This window comes from Hyaena hyaena, unplaced genomic scaffold (assembly GCF_003009895.1).
Source record: "Hyaena hyaena isolate Hyena2069 unplaced genomic scaffold, ASM300989v1 scaffold_1351, whole genome shotgun sequence".
NCBI lineage: Eukaryota > Metazoa > Chordata > Mammalia > Carnivora > Hyaenidae > Hyaena > Hyaena hyaena.
The window spans coordinates 272,550-292,384 of record NW_024081979.1 but is presented as its reverse complement, the minus strand read 5'-3'; the positions used below and the strand labels follow the sequence as shown (position 1 = coordinate 292,384).

The window sequence follows — 19,835 nt, the reverse complement described above, 5'->3', positions numbered from 1 at the left end:
CCAAGGACCAGCCGTGCTCAGGAACCACATACACAGTCCAGGATCAAAAGCTCTTTATTCACTGGCTCCGCAGTGAACCATCTGGTGTGGGGGCCCCAGGTGGTGATGGGGGGTCGACTACAGCTCCTCCTTGGGCTCCGTGGTGGCATTGACCGCTGTCTCCTGGAAAGGGTCACAGAGGCGCGGCTGGGAGCTGTGGCCTTGACTCACCCCCACCCCTGGCCACCGCGGTACCCCGGCCAGAGACCGGGAAGCCCAGGAAGGAGGCACCCACCGGGAAGGGCGCTGCGGGCTCCTCGGTGGGCTCCTCGGCGGGCAGCTCGCCGCCGTTGTCCAGGAACTTGGAGAAGGTCTCCACGTCCCTGGTGCTTTTGTATTCAATCACCTGAGGAGGGACACGGGGCTCCGGAGGAGCACGGCCTCACCCCGCTGTGCCCCCGGAGGCCCTGCCCCATCTCCTGCCCCTGAACAAGGCCTGAGGGAGGCGCAGGCCAAGCTCCAGCCCGAGGAAGGTGGGGTGTCTTGCCGCGCCTCACCTTGCGACCCGGGCCTGCGGGGAAGAACTTGAGGGTAGGGAAGCCGTGCACAGGAAAAGCCTCCAGCTCGTTGGCCGTGGCGTCCAGCTCCGCGATGATGACGTCCTCGCGGTCCTTGTACTTCTCGGCCAGGGCCTCCCAGGCCGCGGCCATCTCCTTGCAGTGGGTGCACCAAGGGGCATCTAGGACAGCGGGGCGTTGGCACAGCCCACAGAGGCCCCCACCTGCCCGCTGCCCACCGCCCATGGCCCTCTGCACTCACAAAACTTGACAAACACGTTCTTGGTTTCATCAAAAGCCACCTGCTCAAAATTCTTGCCCACCAGGGTCTTGACCAGCCGCTGATCCCAGTCAGGGGGCACCTCCTGGCTCAGGAGGTAGGCCTGGGAGAGACCGGGCCGGGGGCGTCAGTGGGGAGCTCTCCCGAGCGCTGCTCCCCACCCCCCACTCCCTGGGTGGGCACGTCAGCACCAGACCTTGACCTCGCCGCCGAGGACGGCATGGCAGAAGGCGGTGACGGAGGCCGCGGTGGCCGGCTCCCCGCGTGCAGGTGCGTACTTCTTGGTGGTCTCCATGTTGATGAAGCGCAGGGTGGGGGCCTCCTCAGCCTTGAGGCCAAAGTACTGCAGCACGTGGTCGTTGTCGGCGCTGACGTCCACCACCACGAACAGCACCTGTCGGCGGGGAGTCGGTGCTGGCCACCCCGCATCCCCACCACCCTGCCCGCCCCCATCCCAGCCAGTACCTGCCCCCGGAATGGGGGAGCAGCCTCCCCAAAGCCAGCCAGCAGCTCCTGGTGTGAGGCCAGCGTCTGGTTGACAAACAGCAGCAGGTGGTTGGGAATCCTGGCCGCAAAGATCTTGGGGGACGTCTGCAGAGGCAAAGCACCTGTATGGGGGGCTGGCTCCCTGGACGTGCCCCGCACCCCTGCACATGCACCCGCAGCTCCACTCACCTGGCTGTTGAATTCTGTGACCAGATGCATGCTGTGCGTGAGGAGGAAGAGCGACAGGTCCCCCGGGTCCAGGCCCAGCTCTCCGTCCACTGGGAAGTCCGCCCGACCCTCGTCAAACTGGACAACCCTGGGTGGGTCAGTGGGAGCCACGGCCCGGGCCCCGACCCCCACCTTGGCCTTGACCCACCTTCTTGAAGAGCACCACGGTGTCCTTGGTGAGGCCAAACTTCTGAAAGAGCTTCGGCTGGTCAGTGAGGCCAAAGGTCATGTCCAAGGCATCCCGGGCCAGGGCCAGGAAGGTAGCCACGTCTTGGTCCTGCCGGTCCTAAGGGGCCCAAACCTGTGAGGCCGGCACCACCGACCCTGCTCCCACGGCCCGGGCCCCAGTGCCACCAGCTCACCTGGAAGAAGCCAATGACCACGACATCCCGGCCATCGATCAGTGCTTGGGCACCCTCTTCGTCCTCGAGCCAGGTGGCGCTGGGCCCCGCCCGCCGCCTCACCCACTCAGCGATGCCCTCGGCCTCTCTGGGGCCTGCAAAGAGTCCCCTCAGCCGGGGCCCGTGCCCCAGCCCAGCCCACCCCCCCGCCGACCACGCGGGCCTGCTCCCCGCACCGGTGTACTCCTCCGGATGTGTGCGGTTCCCGTCACGGAAGAACTTGAGCGTGGGGTATGCGGTCACAGCAAACTCCTGGGTCAGCTCTGTCTCTGCAGGCCCGTCCACCTTGGCCAGCCTGGCTCGGGCTGACTCTGCCGCCAGCAGGGCTGCGGCCTTGCTGTACTCGGGCGCCAGGGCTTTGCAGTGCCCACACCACGGGGCATCTGGGGGACAGGGCCATGAGTGTCCTCGGCCTCTGCAGCCCCAGCCTCAGCCCCCCCTCTCCCGGCCAGAGCCTTGGGGTCGCTCGGGTCTGGCAGGGAGCACTCCTATCCACGCTTCCCTCCTCTGGGGGCCCATCTGACCCTCTGCGGCAGAGCCAGAGCTCACGGCCCCACGCCGGGAGGTGCAGCGCCCAGCACCTTCCGGACCACGAGTTTGAGGAGAATCCTACAGCTGCTGCTCCCTGGCCGCCCGTGTCTGCTGGTGGAACCTGCGATCCAGGCATGGCTTTCACACGTGCAAAGGTTTGCGAAAATCCACAGAGCAGGGGCGCCTGGGTGGCTCAGACGCTTGAGCGTCTGACTCTTGATTTCGGCTCGGGTTATGATCTCACCTTATGTGAGGTACGTGAGGTACATGAGATGAAGCCCCACGTTGGGCTCCAAGCTGACAGTGGGAGCTTCCTCGGGATTCTCTCTCTCCCTCCCTCTCTCTTCCCCTCCCCCACTCATGTGCTTGCTCTCCCAAAAGAAATAAACATTAAAAAAATGTTTTCTTTAATGTTTATTTTTGAGAGAGAGAGAGAGAGAGGGAGAGACAGCATACGAGCGAGGGAGGGGGAGAGAGAGGGGGAGAGACACGGAATCTGAAGCAGCTCCAGGCTCTCAGCTGTCAGCACAGAGCCCAGCACGGGGCTCGCACGCATGAGATCATGACCTGAGCCGAAGTCTGATGCGTAACCGATTAAGCCACCCAGGTGACCCTATGTTTTGTTTTGTTTTGTTTTGTTTTAACGCACAGAAGAATAGCAAGGCTTGGCTGCTCTGCGGCCCCTCCCCTCACAGAAAGAGTTTGCAGGCGGATGAGGATCCAGGGTCTTCCCTGCACCCGCACCTGCGCCTCCCTCCCCAGCCCCGCCCGGCCCTGCTCAAACTAGATGCCCCCAGGCTCAGCTCAGTCCCAGGGCTCTGCTCCAGACGCCCTTCCATGGAGCCCCAGGAGCACAGGAGAGGCCGAGTGCCCACTCGGGAAGCCCCGGGTCCACAGGGCAGGCGGCCGAAGCCCGCGGGTGGCCCCCGCTGGCCCGGTGCACTCACAGAACTGCACCAGCAGAGTGCGGTGCTCCCGCAGGGCCAGGCCCAGGTTGCGCCGGGTCAGCACCAAGATCCCATCCTCCTCAGGGACTTCCTCCTCGGGGGGCTCCTCCTCGGGCTCCCTGGGCCCTGGGCCCTGGCCCTCTGGGACCGAGGCCCCAAGCAGCAGCAGCAGCAGCAGCACAAGCAGGAGCTGGCCGTCCATGGCGGTGCTCGGCCCACGAGGCGGGGGGCAGATAAGGGGGCCGGGGGCCAAGCAGCAGCCGCCACGTGGCACCCAGTCCTAGTCCCAGGAAGATAAGGCCGGAGGCTCCCCCCACCCCCGGGGGAGGGAGGCAGACAGAGGCGACACCAAGGGAACCGAGACAAGGTGACGTTTAATTAGGACTGTTCAGGGCACAATGCCAGCCCAGGGAGGGGGTGTCCCAGGACTGGAGCAGAGGGCGTGGGGGGTGCGGTCGCTGCGGGGGCAGGGGAAACAAGGACCCCGGTGGGCTGAGGACAGCCCCTGGGTGGGGGGCGTTCAGCTCTTCCAGTCCTGGCAGATGTGGAGGCCCCACTCCCAGGACAGGTGGTCTGTCCTGTCGTCGTCGGTGAAGAAGGACGTGACCACGTAGGCGCCCCGCGCCAGGGCTCCTCGAGGCGCCTCCTCCACCGGGGTCACAAACTCATACTCCTGGGCGCTCGGGCCGTAACTGCCCACCATGTACACGGCCTTGTCCACTGGGGGAGGGGGAGGCTGTCAGGGGCCACCCTGCGCCACAGCCGCCCCTCCCCTCGGCCCCCCCAGGCCAGCCCCTCCTCGCCGCCCTCACCACGCAGGCCCTGGCGGTAGGTGTTATGCAGACACTTGAGGCCGCTGACGATCTCCTTATTGACCTGGGGGACAGAGGGTGTTAGGTGCCCCCCTGGGGGGGCTCGCCCCGTGCTGGCGGGCGTCCCCCGTGACAGCTGCCCTCACCTTGAAGGTAATCTTCACTTTGTAGTCCACACCCTCCTTCAGGACAAACACCTGGTTTTTCAGTGCAGCCAGCTCCCCTGTTAGGGAAAGTGCCGCTGGGGACCGGGCTCCTGCGACGGCGCAGACCCTGCCCCGGGGCCCCCCCGGCGGGCGGTACCTGTGAGGTCCATGGTGATGGGCCCTGGAGCCTGCTCAGACATCAGCGTCAGCCTGGTCACCTGCACTTTGGGCACGCTCGGGTCTGAGGAGAAACCGGAAGTCACCAGGCCGCCCCCCTCCCCCGACCCCGCCCGCGCCCCCCCCCCAGCCCAGGGCTGGCATACCCAGGAGGGGCGGCAGGGGCCCCAGCAGTGCCCGCTTGTACTTGGCCAGGCTCTCGTCCTCTGGGTCCAGCTGCTGGATCTCCTGGAGGCTCTTCCTCCCCGGGGCCCGGTACTCGGGCACGGCCTCATCCAGGGCCTCGTCGGGCGACAGCTGCCTCCCCTCCTTGTCAGTCAGGAGGACTGAGGGTTGGGGAGGCGCGTGAGCAGCTGCCGCCAGCTGACCCCGGCCCTCGCTCACCGGGCCGAAGCCCCCCACCTGGCCAGCTGTGGCTCTCACTGCCCAAGGGGGACTGAGAGGAAGCAACGGAGGCTCGGGGAGGGCTGGGTAGGGAAACGGACGTGCGGGGGGGGGGGGTGCCCGGGAGGTCAGGGGAGAGAGGTGGGCCGGGAGGAAGCAGAGCAGCACCCACACCGGAACCCTTTAGGAGGAGCCCGGCGGGGGGGGGTGTGAGAGAAGGCTCCTGAGAGAACCAAGTCGCATCCGGGGCACCAGCTGCCTTCTCTGCCAGCCACCCATCCACCCAGGGCTCCTCCCTGACTCTGAGGCCAAAGGTGGGGGGAAGGAAGACCCTGAATGGGGCACAGCCCCAAGGACTGGCGGCCACCACCGTGAAGTGGCGACCTCCGAGCTCGCCCCTGGAGCAGAGGCCCTGCCCTTCACGTCTCTGAAAGCCTTCTTGCTGTCCCAGGGGTTCCTCCGGTGGTGTTCCTGGGGCACGGAGGGGGTTCTCTCTGAACCCCTGCCTGGGCTTGTGCTCTGAGGTTACCTCCCCTGGCGCCTTCAGACCCAGAGTCGCCTACAGCCCCTTCCCAGGGTGCTTTGGAGCAGGGGTCTTGCTAAGCCCCTTCCCACGGTGTTTTGGGACAGGGTCTTCGAGTCCATGCCCAGTGCACTCCAGGCTTCTCAATGATCCCCGCCCGCCCTGAAGGAGCCCTAGCCCCACCCAAGGGAGAGGGGACCTCAGGGGGGCGGGCAGGCTCCCAAGGGGAGAGGGGCTCCTGCCACCCTGGCTCCACATACAGACCCGCCCACTCTGGGCTCCTCTGCCCCCCCGAGTGTCTAGCGCGGGCGAAGCCCCCCCACCCCCGCCAGAGCCCGGTCTGGGGACCACGCCACGATTTCCCCTCCCGCGCCCCCAAAGTTCCCGCGGGGGAGGGCGAGCCCCCCGCCCCGGGCCGCAGCCTCCTCACCCCACCCCACCCCCGCCCGAGACCCCCGCCCACGTGGCCGCCCTGGCCCCGGCCCAGCCCGCTCACCTCGGGCGCACAGCGCCAGCCGGAGCAGCTCCAGCAGCTGCGCCCCCAGCTCGCACGCGTCCAGGCCCAGCATGGTGGCCCGCGGCCCGGCTCCGCCGCGGAGCCGCCGAGGAGCCGCCGCCCGCCCCGCCGCCGCCCGGCTCGGCGCTCAGCCCCGGCGCGACTGCGGTGAGCTCATCCCGGCCGGGAGCGCCCCCCGCGCCCAGCGCCGCGCCCGCGCCGCGCGCCCCCAGCCGCTCCGCGGACCCCGCGCAGCCCCGCAGAGACGCGCGTGTCGCCCGCACGGCGCCGGCACCTGGTCGTCCCTGCCGTGGGCGCCCCAGGAGCCCGCGCGGCCGCCGCGGTCACGGCCCCAGCCGCCGGCCCCGCCTGCACCCCGCTCTGTCCGTCAGAGCTGCCCCACCCCTACGGCGCCCGCGAGGGCCTGGGGGATTCTCCGGGGAAGCCCTCCGGGAGGGGCGGGTGGGGGTGGGGGCGCCCAGCGGAGCGGCCCTGCCCCTCCTCCGCCAGGTCCCTAGGCTCTCATTACCTGCGGGCGCCGCAGGCCGCACCTGGGGCTCAACAGCCCCCCCCACCCCCCATCTTCTATCTGGGCAGAGGGGACCCCTGGAGCCTGCCCAGCCTCGGGAGCTGAGTGTGTGTGTGTGTGTGTGTGTGTGTCGAGAGCTGGTGTGTGTGGGGCGGGGGGGGGGGGGACTGGTGTGTGTGTGTGTCTGTCTGTCTGCTCCACATCCCAGAGGCTCACAGAGGACCGTGTCCACACACCCAGAGACTGGGGGTCCCTCCACATTGCGAGATGCAACATGGACTCACACGGCCATCACTCTAGCGTTTGTGGGCTGGGCTGCGTGAACGTGCCCTGCTCTCTGGAGGCTCTGTGCACCCAGACCGGACCGAAGGACCCTGTCCTTGAGGAGAAGACACGGACCGGAAGTGGAGTCCTGGTGCTGGAGGGCTGAGATGGGGCATGAAAGGGGCTTTCTGGTTGTGATGTCTGGACAAACTGTGGGGTAGGTAGGTGGGGGCAGCCAGTGCAGGGAGCAGAGGTGAGCGGGGTCTCAGGCTGGGAACAGCTGGATTGAAGGTATGAGTGGAGAACGAGGAGACAGAACGCCAGCCCGGGTCCCCCTTCTTCCTTACACCTTTCTCCCCCACACCTCCTTCTGAGCACACACCCAGGGATCGGAGCACCTTTGCCCAAAGCAAGAGGGAGAGGTCCCCTGCCACCCTGGCTTCACAAACAGGCCCACCCACTCTTGGCTCCTCTGTCGCTGAGTGTCTAGCCTGGATGGAGCCCCCGTACCCCCACCAGAGCCCAGCTTGGGGAGCATGTTACGATTTCCCCAGCTACACCCCCAAAATTTCCACAGAGGAGGACCACCGATGCCAGGGGCCCTTGGGCTTGGGTGGGGACTATCCCCCTTGGAGCTCCATCTGTTTACCATCTTTCCAAGGAGGATTCCCCAGCTGGGGCCCAGGCCATTCCAGGGCCTCATGCCTGCTGCCCTTTCCCTGCGGCACGGGTAGTTGGTTAGGGAAACCACTGTCCCCAGGTGCGCAGCTATGGCCCCTGGTGGCCTTCGGCTTCCGTGGATGCCCACTCATCCAGAGAGGACAGTCAGGCCAGCCAGGGACCAGCCCGACCCCACCTGTGTGGGTGGGGATGGCTGGGAGGAGTTCAGTGGGATCTAAGGGAGATCCCTGGTGGAGGGAGGACCCCCCACTCCAGCCCCGCCGCCCCAGCTCACCCTGGACCTGGCCTCACCAGCAGTGGGAACGGATCAGTCTGAAGCACCCTGCCCTGTCCCAGCACCCACTGAGGCAGGAGGGGAGGAGGGAGACTCTATCTCCAAAAAGCAGAGATAGACCTGTTCGAACTTTTTTTTAAAGTTTAATGGGCACCTGGGTGGCTCAGTCAGTTGGGCGGCTGACTGCGGCTCAGGTCATGATCTCACAGCTCGTGAGTTCGAGCCCCACGTTGGGCTCTGTGCTGACAGCTCAGAGCCTGGAGCTGCTTCCAGATTCTGTGTCTCTCTGCCCATCCCCCACTCACACTCTGTCTCTCAAAAGTAAACAAACATTAAAAAAAAAAAAAGTTTATTTCTTTGTTTTGAGAGAGAGAGAGCTCCCGTATGAATGGGGGAGGAGTGGAGAGAGAGGGAAAGAGAGAAGCCCAAGCAGGCTCCTTGCTGGCAGAGCAGAGCCTGATGCAGGGCTCCATCTCATGAACCGTGAGACCATGACCTGAGCACAAACCGAGTCGGACCTTAACCAACTCAACCACCCAGGCGCCCCCTGCTTGAAACTCTTACAAATGCCCAGCAAAGCGGCTCTGGGCCGTGGTGGCCAAGCCATTGGAGAAGCGGGAGAGGGCGCTGAGCCTAGGGGGCTGCAGGTGAACGGTGAGTGCGGGGGCGCTGGGGTCCTCCTCCACAGTCTCAGGCGCTCTGCATCTGTGGGGTCTCTGCCCAGGCCTCTGGGCAGCTGGGGGCAGTGCCAGCCTTCTGCCGTTCCCGCCCCAGCACACCTGCAGCGGCCGCCCGGACGCACCTACAGGTGTGACCAACGGCGTCATGATCTCCATCACAGAGGCAGCTCCTAGGACAGTCAAGCCCCTTGCCCTGACCTCACAGCCCCTTCCACCCCTGGGGCTCCGTGTCCTGAGGAGGCCACATGTGGGCTGGCTTGGGGGGTGGGAGGGCGGCAAGTATTAAAACAGATCTAGAACTGCCGTCCCCCACCCCACCCCACAAGTACCCTCTCCTGGAGGCCCTCACCTCTCTGAGCCCCCGGCCCTGCCCCAGCTGACCCCGGATTCCCGCACAGCCCTCTGCGCCATGGCCCCAGGGCGGGCGTCGCCACGTCCCACCTCGCAGCCCCTCCCGCGGGCACGGGCCTCAGCTTCTCCTGCCGGAGGGTCATAGGAGGGGCCCCCTCCGGACCTCAGACCCCAGACCCTGCCCGCGCCCCTCCCCCACCGCGGACCGCGCGGGGCGGGTCCTGCGGGGCGTGCGCCGGGCGTGGGCGGGGCATGTCTGGGGCGTGGGGGCGGGCCTTGCGAGCGCGTGGGGGGCGCGGGGGCGTGTCCCGCGGGGCGCGCGGCAGCGCCGCGGCTCCCACCCCCGCCGCCAGCTGGTCCTCCGGCGGCCATGGCCGGCGGTCGCGGCGGGGCGCAGTCGCTGCATCTGAGCAAGGTGCGTGCTGGGTAGCGTCCCGCCAACCCCCGGGTTTCCCGGCATGCGAGGCCGGGAAGCGCAGAAGAAGAGGGGTTGGCGCGGGGGCGCGGGAGTGTGGCCGCGGGGGCGACGCTGTGCGAGGCGGGGCGGGGCCGGGCGGCCACGGCCCGGGCTGCAGGGGCGGGAGGCGCCCCCAGCCTCCGCCCCCTCCCCCGCTCCTCCGCTTCCCGCTGTGGCCTCAGATGCCGCGGTCGTGCGCGTTAATCTTCTCCGAGCGCCCTAATCGCAGGCATCACGGCCGCCCGTTCAGGGGAATCAGGATCTGGGGCGGGGGTGGGGGGGAGGAAGCCGACCTGAAGAGCTCCTCAAGCCCCCCCTTCGCCCAGATGGAGCGGGTGGTCGTGAGCATGCAGGACCCCGACCAGGGCGTGAAGATGCGGAGCCAGCGCCTTCTCATCACGGTCATTCCGCACGCGGTGGCTGGTGAGGCGCCCCGGGGCCGGGCCGGGGCTGCTGGAGGCCCTACCCCAGCCGACCCCCTAGCCCACGCCAATCTCTGCTGTGCAGGCAGCGACATCGTGGAGTGGCTGATCCAGAAGTACTGCATCTCAGAGGAGGGTAAGGGGGTCAGCCCCCTGCTCATCCGGGCCTCACCCCTGCTGCGCCCCCTGCCTGCGGGTCACTGTGCTGATGGCCTAGGCTGGGCCTCTTCGGGGCTCACTGGTGTCAGGGCCAAGCCAAGTGTGCTGGGGAGGGAGAGCCCCCTGGGAGTGGTTCTCCCAGCCTGAGAACTCGCCACCCTGCCCCCTCCTCCCCCCCCAGAGGCCCTGCACCTGGGCACTCTCCTGGTGCGGCACGGCTACCTGTACCCGCTGTGCGACCCCCACAGCCTTGTGCTCCGGCCGGATGACACAGCCTACAGATTTCAGGTCAGGTGCAACCACCCGGGAGCAAGTGGAAAGCACAAACCCAGCAGCCCAGCTAGAGGGGACCTGAGCAGGGGGTTGGAGTAGGACGTGGTGGTGTCCCCACAGGCCTGGGCCCACTGCCCCTTCTCCCCCAAGGGCCTGGACGGCAAGTGTCCTGTGATAGAAGGACCGGGATAAGGGGAGAGACCTTCAGTTTCCCTGAGGCTGCAGCAGGGGGTGCATAAAGGGTAGAGCACCTGCGGAGGGTTCTGATGGCTTCCCTGCCGATCCGTAAGCCCCGCCCATGAAGACGTCTGCGTGGGGCCTGAGGACGGGAGTCCGGCGTCCCAGTGTGTAACCGCGGTCGGGATGGACCAGTGCTGGCTGGCTCCTCTGGCCACAGCAGGCGCCCAGGCGGGGTTTGCCCTCAGTCCTCAGCTGCAACCCTTAGCACAGCCTGGAGCAGCCCCCCCCCCCCCCCCACCGGGCGGTAGGGACTCAGGGAGTCCAGTCAAGGAGGCAGTGCTTGCATGGGCTCCACGGGGTGAATGGAGTTCGGTTTCGGGGGAGGGGGGGATGGTCTGTGAGTCTCCAGGCTCTGGGCAGACAGGCAGATTCCGAGGCAACCCAGCGTCTTCCCGAAGGACCTGGGGCGGGGACAAGTCCTGGGTGGGGAAGGCCCAGGCGGTCCCACACACCTGTCCCTGCACCGTCCCAGACGCCCTATTTCTGGACAAGCACGCTGTGGCCCGCTGCTGAGCTGGACTATGGTGAGTTGGAGCGGGTGCCCCCGGGACAGCTTGCTGGCAGTGCTGTCCTCCGAAGCGATGCGCTCGGGCGGAGGGGCGGAGATTTCTCCTCTGAAGCCCGGCCCCCTGTCCTTCCAGCCATCTACCTGGCGAAGAAGAACATCCGAAAGCAGGGGGCCCTGGTCGGCCACGAGAAGGTGGGACGCTCCCCTGGGCTGAGTCCAGCCAGAGGAACGAAGCCCTGCTCTTGACCCCAGGGCCTCACGGTGTGCCCTGGAGCACACACACAGTCCAGGCCCCGGGGTGGTGCAGACACAGACTCGTGATCCCTCTGCGTCTCAGTGGGGAAGTGGGTGGTCCCTACCCCGGGGCTGGACAAGAGAGGGATGACCCAGGGGAGACGTGGCCACCCTCCAGGAACACTATGGCCAGCTGCACAGGACGATCAGCCACGCGTGGGACCTGGTACTTATGCAAGCCAGAGAACAGCTCCGGTGAGATCCCGCCCGCGCCCGCGACCGGTGGGCAGTGAGTGCGAATTGCCCGAGGGGGTCCCCGTGGTACCAAGCCCTGGCTGTTTCCCCAGGCCCTGGTCTGAGGGTGGGGACGGGGTAGAAGAGGTGCTGTTGTGGGCACTTTGTGCCCCCCAACTCCACCTACCCTCCAGGGCAGCGAAGCAGCGCAGGAAAGGGGACAGGCTGGTCATTGCGTGCCAGGAGCAGTTGTACTGGCTGGTGAACAGGCCCCCGGTAAGCCCCTTGTGCGGGGGGGGGGGAGGGGGCTGGGGGGACTGCTTGTGCAGCAATGGGGTCTTGCTGGAAGTCTGTGTGTTTCCCTCAAACGCTCTCTCTGCACCTACATTTTGATCCTGTGAGAAGGATGTGGCTTTTGGGGCCCCAGCAGAAAGTTGTTTCTGTGGCCCGTCAGAAGCGAGAGCATAAGCCCAGGCCCAAGTCTGCCTCCCGTCCACCCAGCACAGGACAGCACCAGTTTCCTTCTACGGGAAGGGGTCTAAAGGAGGAGGCAAAGTGGGGCCAGGCATCGAGGGACTGAGGTCCCAGGCCAAGGCCTTGTGGGGGGTGCTGGCCTGCAGTGAGGCCTTACCCAGAGGCACGGGCCGGGCAGGCGCCGGGCAGGCCCCTGCTGCGAGAGACTGGCCCGAGACGGCATCTCGTCTGGGGGCGCAGTCGCAGCCAGCATGAATGGGGTTCTGTGGGAATCGTCCACGGAGAGGAAACATGAGCGCCATCCACAGGCCTAATACCCCATCACGTGTGGGGGGGTGGTCTCTGGGAAATGAGAGGTGCAAGGGCAGGGTGGGCATGGCCCGAGGCTGTGCTCATGGGCTGAGGGCAGGGCCGGGGGGCCTCCGGGTGAGCGGCCCTGAGGGCTGTGCCCTCAGGGCCGCGGTGAGGAAGAGGCCGAGCCTGCAAATGCGTTTGAGGGCAGGGCAGCAAGATGCGCGGTGGCGGGTGAGTCTCAAGAAGGACGGCTAGAGGGCTCTCGGCCGCCGTGGCGGTGGGACGCGTGACTCGTGATCTTGGCGTAGTGAGTTTGAGCCCGCTGGGCATAGAGCCCACTTAAAAAAAAAAAAGCTGTTAGGTTTGTGGCTTGAGCAGTCAGGAGCAGGGAGGGTGAACTCAGCCGAGGTGGCCAAACTGTGGGGGTGGGGACGGGTAGACAGGAGGCTCAGGGACCAGAGGCTCACCGTCTTCAGTTCCTCCAAATGACAGTTTCAAATGGTTGGTTGTTTTGTTCTGTTTTAATTTATTAGAGCATAATCAGGGGAGGGGCAGAGGCGAGGGAGACACAGAACCCGAAGCCGCTCCAGACTCTTAGCTGTAGGCACAGAGCCCAACGCGGGGCTCGAACCCACGGACAGTGAGATCATGACCTGAGCCCAAGTCCAAAGCTTAACCCACTGAGCCCCCCGAGGCGCCCCTGTAGTTTCCGTGCTAAAGAAGGACACGTGGGCACAGGGCTGCCGTATATGGAGCTGGTGGGGGGCAGGAACACGAAACGAGGCTGGGTCTCAGCAGCCCACCTGGGCTGCACCCCTCACCTCATCTCAGCCTCCCCTCTGCAGCCAGGGGTCCCCAGCGTCCTGGAGCAGGGACCGGAGCGCAGTTCCTGCACTGCTGGGCGGGCGCGGATGGTGAGGACCCCACTGTACCCCCAGACCAGTCCCCACCCTGCACACGTCTCCCCCTCCCTGCACCCCGACTCCAAGCCCTCTGCTGACTCTCACCTCTTGCCTCCCTCCTGCTGCACTGGGTGCAAGTAAGTGCCATGGGGCCCTGGGAAGGGTGGGGGCTCCTCCCCGGCCGGACAGCACCAGGGTCCCGGGGAGTGGGAGGTGTGCCCGGAGGGGCCGGGGCCGGGCCAGCCAGCGCCCTGCACAGACTCCGGTGGCCTCTGGAACCAGAGAGAACTGAGCCAGGACAGATGTGTCCAAACTTGGTGGCAGCCAAGCCCTCTGTTTCAGTCCCACAAAACCCAGAATGCACCACACCTGTGCCTTACAGATCCCTTCTTCCTGACCTCGGAGTCCTAGTTCACGGTCGCAGGCTTGTAACTTCCTTGTTAGGGAGTCAGCCAAAGAGGGCCGAGGCGGCAGCTGGAGGTCCCAGGGGTCCTGAGGCTCTGTGGGTGTTGGGAAGGCTCAGCCCCTCCCTCTGGCCCTGAGGACGTGGCAGGCAGGTTCTGACCTCTGAACTGGCCGAGGTCACCCTGGAGCCTAAGTCAGCCAGACAGTTCTCAAGCGGGACCCCGTAGCAGTGTTTCTCACGTATCTGCTGTTTTAAAAAAACGAAATAACCTCAATACATTTGAAAATATGAAGTAGCGACAGTTGGGGAACTGCAAGGTAACTTTGAGAACCTGAGGGCTCCATGGAACATTCTGGAAACCTCTGGACTTGAGGGGCGCCTGGGTGGCTCAGTCAGTTAAGCGTCTGACTTCGGCTCAGGTCACGATCTCACGGTTCGTGGGTTCGAGCCCCACGTCGGGCTCTAAGCTGACAACCAACTCAGCCTGGAGGTGCTTCAGATTCTGTCTCCCTCCCTCTCTGACCCTCCCCTGCTCACGCCGTCTCTCTCTTTCTCAGAAATAAATAAAAACATTAAAAAATAATAATAAAAATTAAATAAAAATTAAAAAAGTCTCTAGACTCAAGGCCCCCAGAAGCTTCTTGGAGAGCCAGATCCCTGCATTAGAGGAGGGGGCTTCAAGGGGCAGGGCAGGAGGCCTGAGCCGTTCTCTATCAGCCCCGGGACGGGTTGCAGTTTTTGAGCCCGGGTGGGTGGTTAGTCCGCACAGCACCCGCCTTCTAATTACAGCCCGCTGGGTCCCTTCTAGACCAAGAATACAGATTTCTACAAGCAGGAGGTAGGTCCTGGGAGCGGGTGGGAGGGAGGAGCCTTGGCTGGCTGACCCCCCGGCCAGGCCCCACTTCACAGGCCTCACATCTTAGATGGAGCGCTGCAGAAAGGCCCTGGGCAGGGCCCGGGTGAAGTCCTCCGTGTGCCTCGAGGCGTGAGTGGGCTGAGGGGTGCCGGCTGGGGACCCTTCCTCCAGTGCCCTGTTCCCACGGCTTGTCCCTGCACGGGCCCCTGGCACCATCCCCCCACCCCCAGGTACCTGAAGTTCAGCAGCCAGCGTGGGCCGCATGACCCCATCATGTCAGGGTGCCTGCCTAGCAACCCCTGGGTCACAGGTGACGACACCTACTGGACCATGAACGCACCCAGGTAAGTCCAGGGGCACGTCCCCTGCCCCTCGCGCATCCCTTGTGCTGCCGACCAGCCCCCCCCCGGCACGTCCCGGTGCCCTGTCCCCCGGCGTGGCCGTGCCCACGAGCTGTGACCAGCCCCCCCGGCACGTCCCGGTGCCCTGTCCCCCGGCGTGGCCGTGCCCACGAGCTGTAACCAGCCCCCCCGGCACGTCCCGGTGCCCTGTCCCCCAGTGTGGCGGTGCCCACGAGGCTCCGTGTGGAGCGATGGGCCTTCAGCTTCCAGGAGCTCTTGGAAGACCCTGTGGGACGGGCCCGTTTCATGGACTTTCTCGGGACAGAGTTCAGTGGTGAGAACCCCCTGCCCTGCTCAAGGCCCCCATGAGGGAAGCCGCTGCCTGGGAACACCCCCCCCGCCCCCCCCGCCCACCAGGTTTCTGCCAGCAAGGCCACAGCTCAGGTGGACCTGACCTGGCATGCGGACCCCTAGCCGAGAACCTGAGCTTCTGGGAGGCGTGCGAGGAGCTGCGCCACGGAGGGCAGGCCCAGGTCTGCGCCGCGGTAGATGCCGTGTACCAGTGAGTGCCGAGGGACAGGTGCCGGCCAGCCCCCGGGCAGGCGTGTGGGGCCCAGACCCACCCGGCCCGCGTCGCCTCTGCCTGCTGCTCCGCAGGCAGTTCCTGGCCCCTGGTGCTGCCCGATGGGTCAACATCGACAGCCGGACGATGGAGCGGACCCTGGAAGGTCTGCAGCGGCCCCACCGCTACGTGCTAGACGACGCTCAGCTGCACATCTACGTGCTGATGAAGAAGGTGAGCGCTCAGGCCCTGGGAGCGTGGCGGGTGCCCGGCCAGCCGCTGACATGCTCAGGCCTGCGTCCCCTTCCCTGATGGGCACACCAAGGCTCAGACAGGCTGAGGGCTGGTCCGAGCGACAGGCTCAGGGAGAGGTCCAGCCCTGATTTTGATAACTGTTAACATAGGGCACCAAGGGGGCTCAGCTGGTTGGCCGTCCAACTCTAGATTTCGGCTCAGGCCGTGATCCCAGGGTCGTGGGATCGAGCCCCGTGTCAGGCTCTGCACTGTGCATGGATCGTGTTTAAGATTCTCTCTCTCTCTCTGCCTCTCCCGACTCATGTGCACACACACTCTCTCAAAAACAGTATTTTAACGTGGAAAATTCCAGGTGTAAACAAAAGCATAGAAAGTAACGTATCCCCGTGTACCCGCCGCCTGGCCTCAGAAACAGGCAACTCAGGGCCTGTCCTGACTCGTCTATTCCCCCACCCACTGCCCCCACCCCCGGACTTTAAAGCCATTTCCAGACTTCCTACCTGTAGATATTTCAGGATACTCTGAAGGGCGTGGACCCCTCCCTCTCTTTTCAACACGACCCCAGATGCCAGCATCGTGCACTGAACACAGGATATTTACCGTGTCCTCAAAGAGCCAGAGTCGCAGCTTCCCCACTCGGCATCTGTGTTGTGTTTAGTTCCCTGTTGCTGTAAAAAAAAAAAAAAAAAAAAAGCACACACACACCACAAACGTGATGGCTTAAAGCGACATGAATTTAATCTCATGGTCCTGGAAGTCAGAAGTCTGGCGCGGGTCTCCCGGGGCCAAAGCCACGGTGTGGGCAGCACTGGCCCTTCTGGAAGCTCCAGGGGAGGATCCTGTGTCCTGCCTTTTCGAGCAGGACCCTTTTCTTGACCCTTTTTGCCAAGAGTCTCCTTCAGAGACGGCGTCTGGTGTGTTCTCCTCTCCTGCCAGGAGGCACTAAGGGCCCAGCCGCCTCTCCTCTCCTGACCGGTGCAGCCCCTGGCTGCTGGCGACCCGGCCTAGGCTTCCGGGCCGGCAAGGAGCCGGCCGTCCCTGCCTCTGAGTGGGGACACGGGGACACCGCTCTGAGGCGCCTCCCCTCGCCTGCTTTCCGTGGTGCAGCCGTACAGGGAAGGCGGAATCAGTGCTTGATCCCTGCTTTATTCACCGCGTTTCACACCAATGGGTCGGACCCACGGTGCCTGCCGAGGGGGGTCAGGAGTTTGAGGTGTTTTTATACCACTGTAAACCCACACTGACCAGGTGGCGGGTCTCGCTCCACTCTGGTTCCCACTGTCACCGTGCAGACGGCCAGCCGTCCAGCTGGTGGGGCATTTGACGTGCTCCGAAACGTGTGGCGGCTCTCGTGCCTTCCGGTGGGGTGGCTTGGCCCGGGCTCCTCCCGCGCCGCACCTGGAGGCAGCCGTTTCCGTGGAGCCCTGGCTCTCCTTCAAGGGTGTTTAGAAGCGGCGATGTGCACCCCGATGTGTTCACTGTAACCTGCATTGTCGGTGGCGCTGTCAGTGAGCAGACGTAGGAACACGAGTGTTTTAAGTAGAATATATCAGGAGTTCGTACGGACACTTCTTTATTATTTATTTTTAATCTATTTTTGAGAGGGAGAGAGACAGAGTGTGAGCAGTGGAGGGGCAGAGAGAGAGGGAGACACAGAATCCTAAGCAGCTCCAGGCTCTGAGCTGTCAGCACAGAGCCCGACGCAGGGCTCGAACCCCTGAACTGGGAGATCGTGACCTGAGCCGAAGTCAGACGCTTAACTGACTCAGCCACTTGGGTGCCTCTACTTCTTTTTTTATTTTATTATTTTTTTATGTTTCTTTGTTTTTGAGAGAGACAGCAGAAGTGCAGGACGGGCAGAGAAATAGAGATAGAGACACAGAATCCAAAAAGTAGGCTCCAGGCTCTGAGCGTAAGCACAGAGCCAGACACGGGGCTCAGACCCACGAACTGTGAGATCATGACCTGAGTCAAAGTCAGATGCTTAACTGACTCAGCCATCCAGGTGCCCCAACTTCTTTTTTTTTTTTAAAAAAAGGCTTATTTATTTATTTTTGAGAGAGAGGGCACCCATGTGTGTAGGGGGAGGGGCAGAGAGAAAATCCCAAGCAGGCTCCACCCTGTCAGTGCAGAGCCCGACCCGGGGCTCAAACCCACGAACCCTGAGATCATGACCTGAACAGAAATCAAGAGTTGGATACTCCACCGACTGAGCCACCCAGGCGCCTCATGATACTTCTAGTTCAGGTTCAGGATTAAAGAATTTCCTTAGCCCTGCTGACTCCCATCTCTGTCTTCACTAACCTGCTGAAAATCTTGGTTCCCAGTAATGCTAACCTGATGACTCGCTCGCTTGCTTCTCACATTTCCCTCAGGAGTCTCCACTGATAACCACTCAGTCCCTGCAGACGCTTTACTCTTTCTTTGCTCGGTCGTTTGCCTGTACCGTATGGGGGACGCCCCCTCCAACAGCTACATGCCACGTGGTCAGGGTGGTGTCACCCACTGGGTTCCACTTTACTTTCAGTTTTTGGGAATTGACTGTTGTTTTGTTTTATAATCATGTAAAGCAACCTACAAAGAAGGTAGTACTTTCAAGTAAATGTAGTTATGATACCCTGATCTTTCTGCTGTCTTCCTTTCTTCCCACTAGAATTAACTATTTAAAATTTATGTTTTACTTGGGGCGCCTGGGTGGCTCAGGCGGCTAAGCGTCCGATTTCGGCTCCGGTCATGTTCTCATGGCTCGTGTGTTCAAGCCCCACATCAGGCTCTGTGCTGACAGCTCGGAACCTGGAGCCTGCTTCGGATTCTGTGTTTTCCTCTCTCTCTGCCCCTCTCCAGCTCATGATCTTTGTCTGTCTCTCAAAAATAAGTAAATGTTTAAAAAAAATTCTATTTTTCCTTTAAAAATAGAAGCAATTTGGTTCATCGATTTCTCTCCTCCTTTATCGCATATTATACAGTGTTTCTCGACCTTGCTTTTCATTTCACTCCGTGGCCTCCCCGTCACGCTCCGGGCACCCAGAGAGCCGGGGGAGGCACTACTTGGGATTTCCTGCTGCAGCTACCAGGGCTCACTCCTCCGAGCATGGGCACCGGGCCCTGCCCGGCTTTTGTGGGTAAACTGGAGAGGAGCCCAGCTCCCCCCAGGTGTGTCCGACTTGGTCTGGGAAGGTCTGGGCCGGTCGCCTCCAGCACTGGCCACTGTGGGGGGCCTCGGGGCTGCCAGGGCCCCCAGCGTGCCAGGCTGGGCCGGCAGCAGGGGCCGATGGAATGCCACCTCTTGCAGGACTCTTACCCGAGGTTCCTGAAGTCTGCTGCGTACAGAGACCTGCTGGCTGAAGCCGTGGTTCCCCCAGAGGCCAAGAAGCGGTGAGCTGTTGTGCGCCCCGTGCCCAGAGCGGTGCAGACGCCGCAATGAGGCGGCCGGGGCCTCACCGCTGCCCTGTGCTCAGGTCCCCTTCTGCCCACAGCGTGTTCCCATTCGCACGGAAGCTGCCGCATTCAAGCCCCAACCCGGCTCTGCTTCCTGCCTCTGCATCCGGGGAGCCTGCGGCTGCTGCCCTTGGCCCTGAGTGTGAAGAGGGGGGCGCCTAGGTGGGCACAGGTGCCGGAAGGGGAAGGGGACCGTCCCTACCTCGTGCCCAGAGGGCCTGGCCTTGCTGTGGGGCAGACAGACCTCTTGGGCTCTCACCTTTTCCCTTGTCAAGCCCTGTCCTCCTCAGAAGGAACTGGTCTAGATGCTGGTGGCCTGGGCCACCTGCAGAGAAGTGGGATGAGATGGGCAAACGAGATCAGGCCACAAAAGCCCCCGACGTTCTGTGGGCTGCACTTCAGGGCTGGGCGCCCACCCCACCTCCAGCACCACTAAACTGCTGGCAAATAGCACGTGGCCTCCAGCAGCGGCAGCCGTCAGGGAGAAATGCAGGCCTCGGGGTGGATTTACCTGCACTCCGCCCAGTGTGACCCTGTGGGGTCCCCACACCACATCCCCGACTCTGCTGGGACCGCCTCAGCCTTCCGCCCAGCCTGGCCCCGCCCTCCTGTGTCCCACCCCCCACTGCGGCTGCTACTGTGCCCATCCCACGCCTCGTCCCGCAGGGGCACTTCTGGCCGGCGTCCTCGAGGCTGTGGCTTCCCCACCAGAGTTGCCCAGAGACAGCCCCAATGTCATCACCCGGGTGACAGCGGGCCCTAGTTCACGGCCAGGGCAGGCGGAGCCCTTGGGGGAGAAGGGGAAGCCAGACCCAGGGTGAAGGGCAGCTGCTCTGGGAGCACAAGTCTGTGGGGCCAGAGGGAGCAGTGCCCCCTTCCTGCTGCCACCCACGCCCAGCCCAGAAATAAAAGACCTCGGGCCGCACTCTGAGCCCACTCTGTTGTAGTCCAAATCACGGAGTGTGCGTCGTGTGTGCCGTGAGGTGCGCACGTGTGGCGTGTGAGGCCTGTGGCGTGAAGCGTCTGCGAGGTGGGCTGTGGCGGAGGACAGCGT

General features: G+C 64.0%; 3 protein-coding genes across 6 annotated transcripts; 1 reads left to right on the top strand and 2 right to left on the bottom strand.

The window, feature by feature from the left end:
* Positions 1-87: 87 nt before the first annotated feature.
* On the bottom strand, positions 88-3,611 carry PDIA2 (protein disulfide isomerase family A member 2). Its single transcript, XM_039223441.1, has 11 exons — positions 3,410-3,611; positions 2,108-2,314; positions 1,893-2,026; positions 1,679-1,816; positions 1,492-1,608; positions 1,282-1,407; positions 1,013-1,210; positions 799-919; positions 537-718; positions 275-385; positions 88-162 (listed from the first exon to the last, which is right to left on the bottom strand). Exons 1-11 carry the CDS (start codon positions 3,609-3,611, stop codon positions 118-120), a joined length of 1,581 nt encoding a protein of 526 aa, XP_039079372.1. The 3' UTR covers positions 88-117.
* Positions 3,612-3,763: 152 nt separating this feature from the next.
* On the bottom strand, positions 3,764-6,085 carry ARHGDIG (Rho GDP dissociation inhibitor gamma). Its single transcript, XM_039223434.1, has 6 exons — positions 5,948-6,085; positions 4,691-4,870; positions 4,525-4,608; positions 4,368-4,444; positions 4,222-4,285; positions 3,764-4,129 (listed from the first exon to the last, which is right to left on the bottom strand). The coding sequence occupies exons 1-6, from the start codon at positions 6,018-6,020 to the stop codon at positions 3,930-3,932; spliced, it is 678 nt and encodes a 225-aa protein (XP_039079365.1). The 5' UTR covers positions 6,021-6,085; the 3' UTR covers positions 3,764-3,929.
* Positions 6,086-9,073: 2,988 nt separating this feature from the next.
* On the top strand, positions 9,074-19,712 carry RGS11 (regulator of G protein signaling 11). Of its 4 annotated transcripts, none has more exons than XM_039223439.1 (17): positions 9,074-9,141; positions 9,510-9,606; positions 9,691-9,741; positions 9,946-10,052; positions 10,750-10,801; positions 10,919-10,977; positions 11,198-11,274; positions 11,448-11,529; positions 12,867-12,935; positions 14,144-14,167; positions 14,253-14,314; positions 14,416-14,529; positions 14,745-14,860; positions 15,001-15,088; positions 15,184-15,322; positions 18,636-18,718; positions 18,820-19,712. In XM_039223439.1, the coding sequence occupies exons 1-17, from the start codon at positions 9,097-9,099 to the stop codon at positions 18,941-18,943; spliced, it is 1,389 nt and encodes a 462-aa protein (XP_039079370.1). In that variant the 5' UTR covers positions 9,074-9,096; the 3' UTR covers positions 18,944-19,712. The 4 variants fall into 4 exon arrangements, with proteins under 4 accessions (XP_039079370.1, XP_039079368.1, XP_039079367.1 ...); XM_039223437.1 differs by having other exon boundaries at positions 14,138-14,167; XM_039223436.1 differs by having other exon boundaries at positions 14,138-14,167; positions 14,225-14,529.
* Positions 19,713-19,835: the final 123 nt, after the last annotated feature.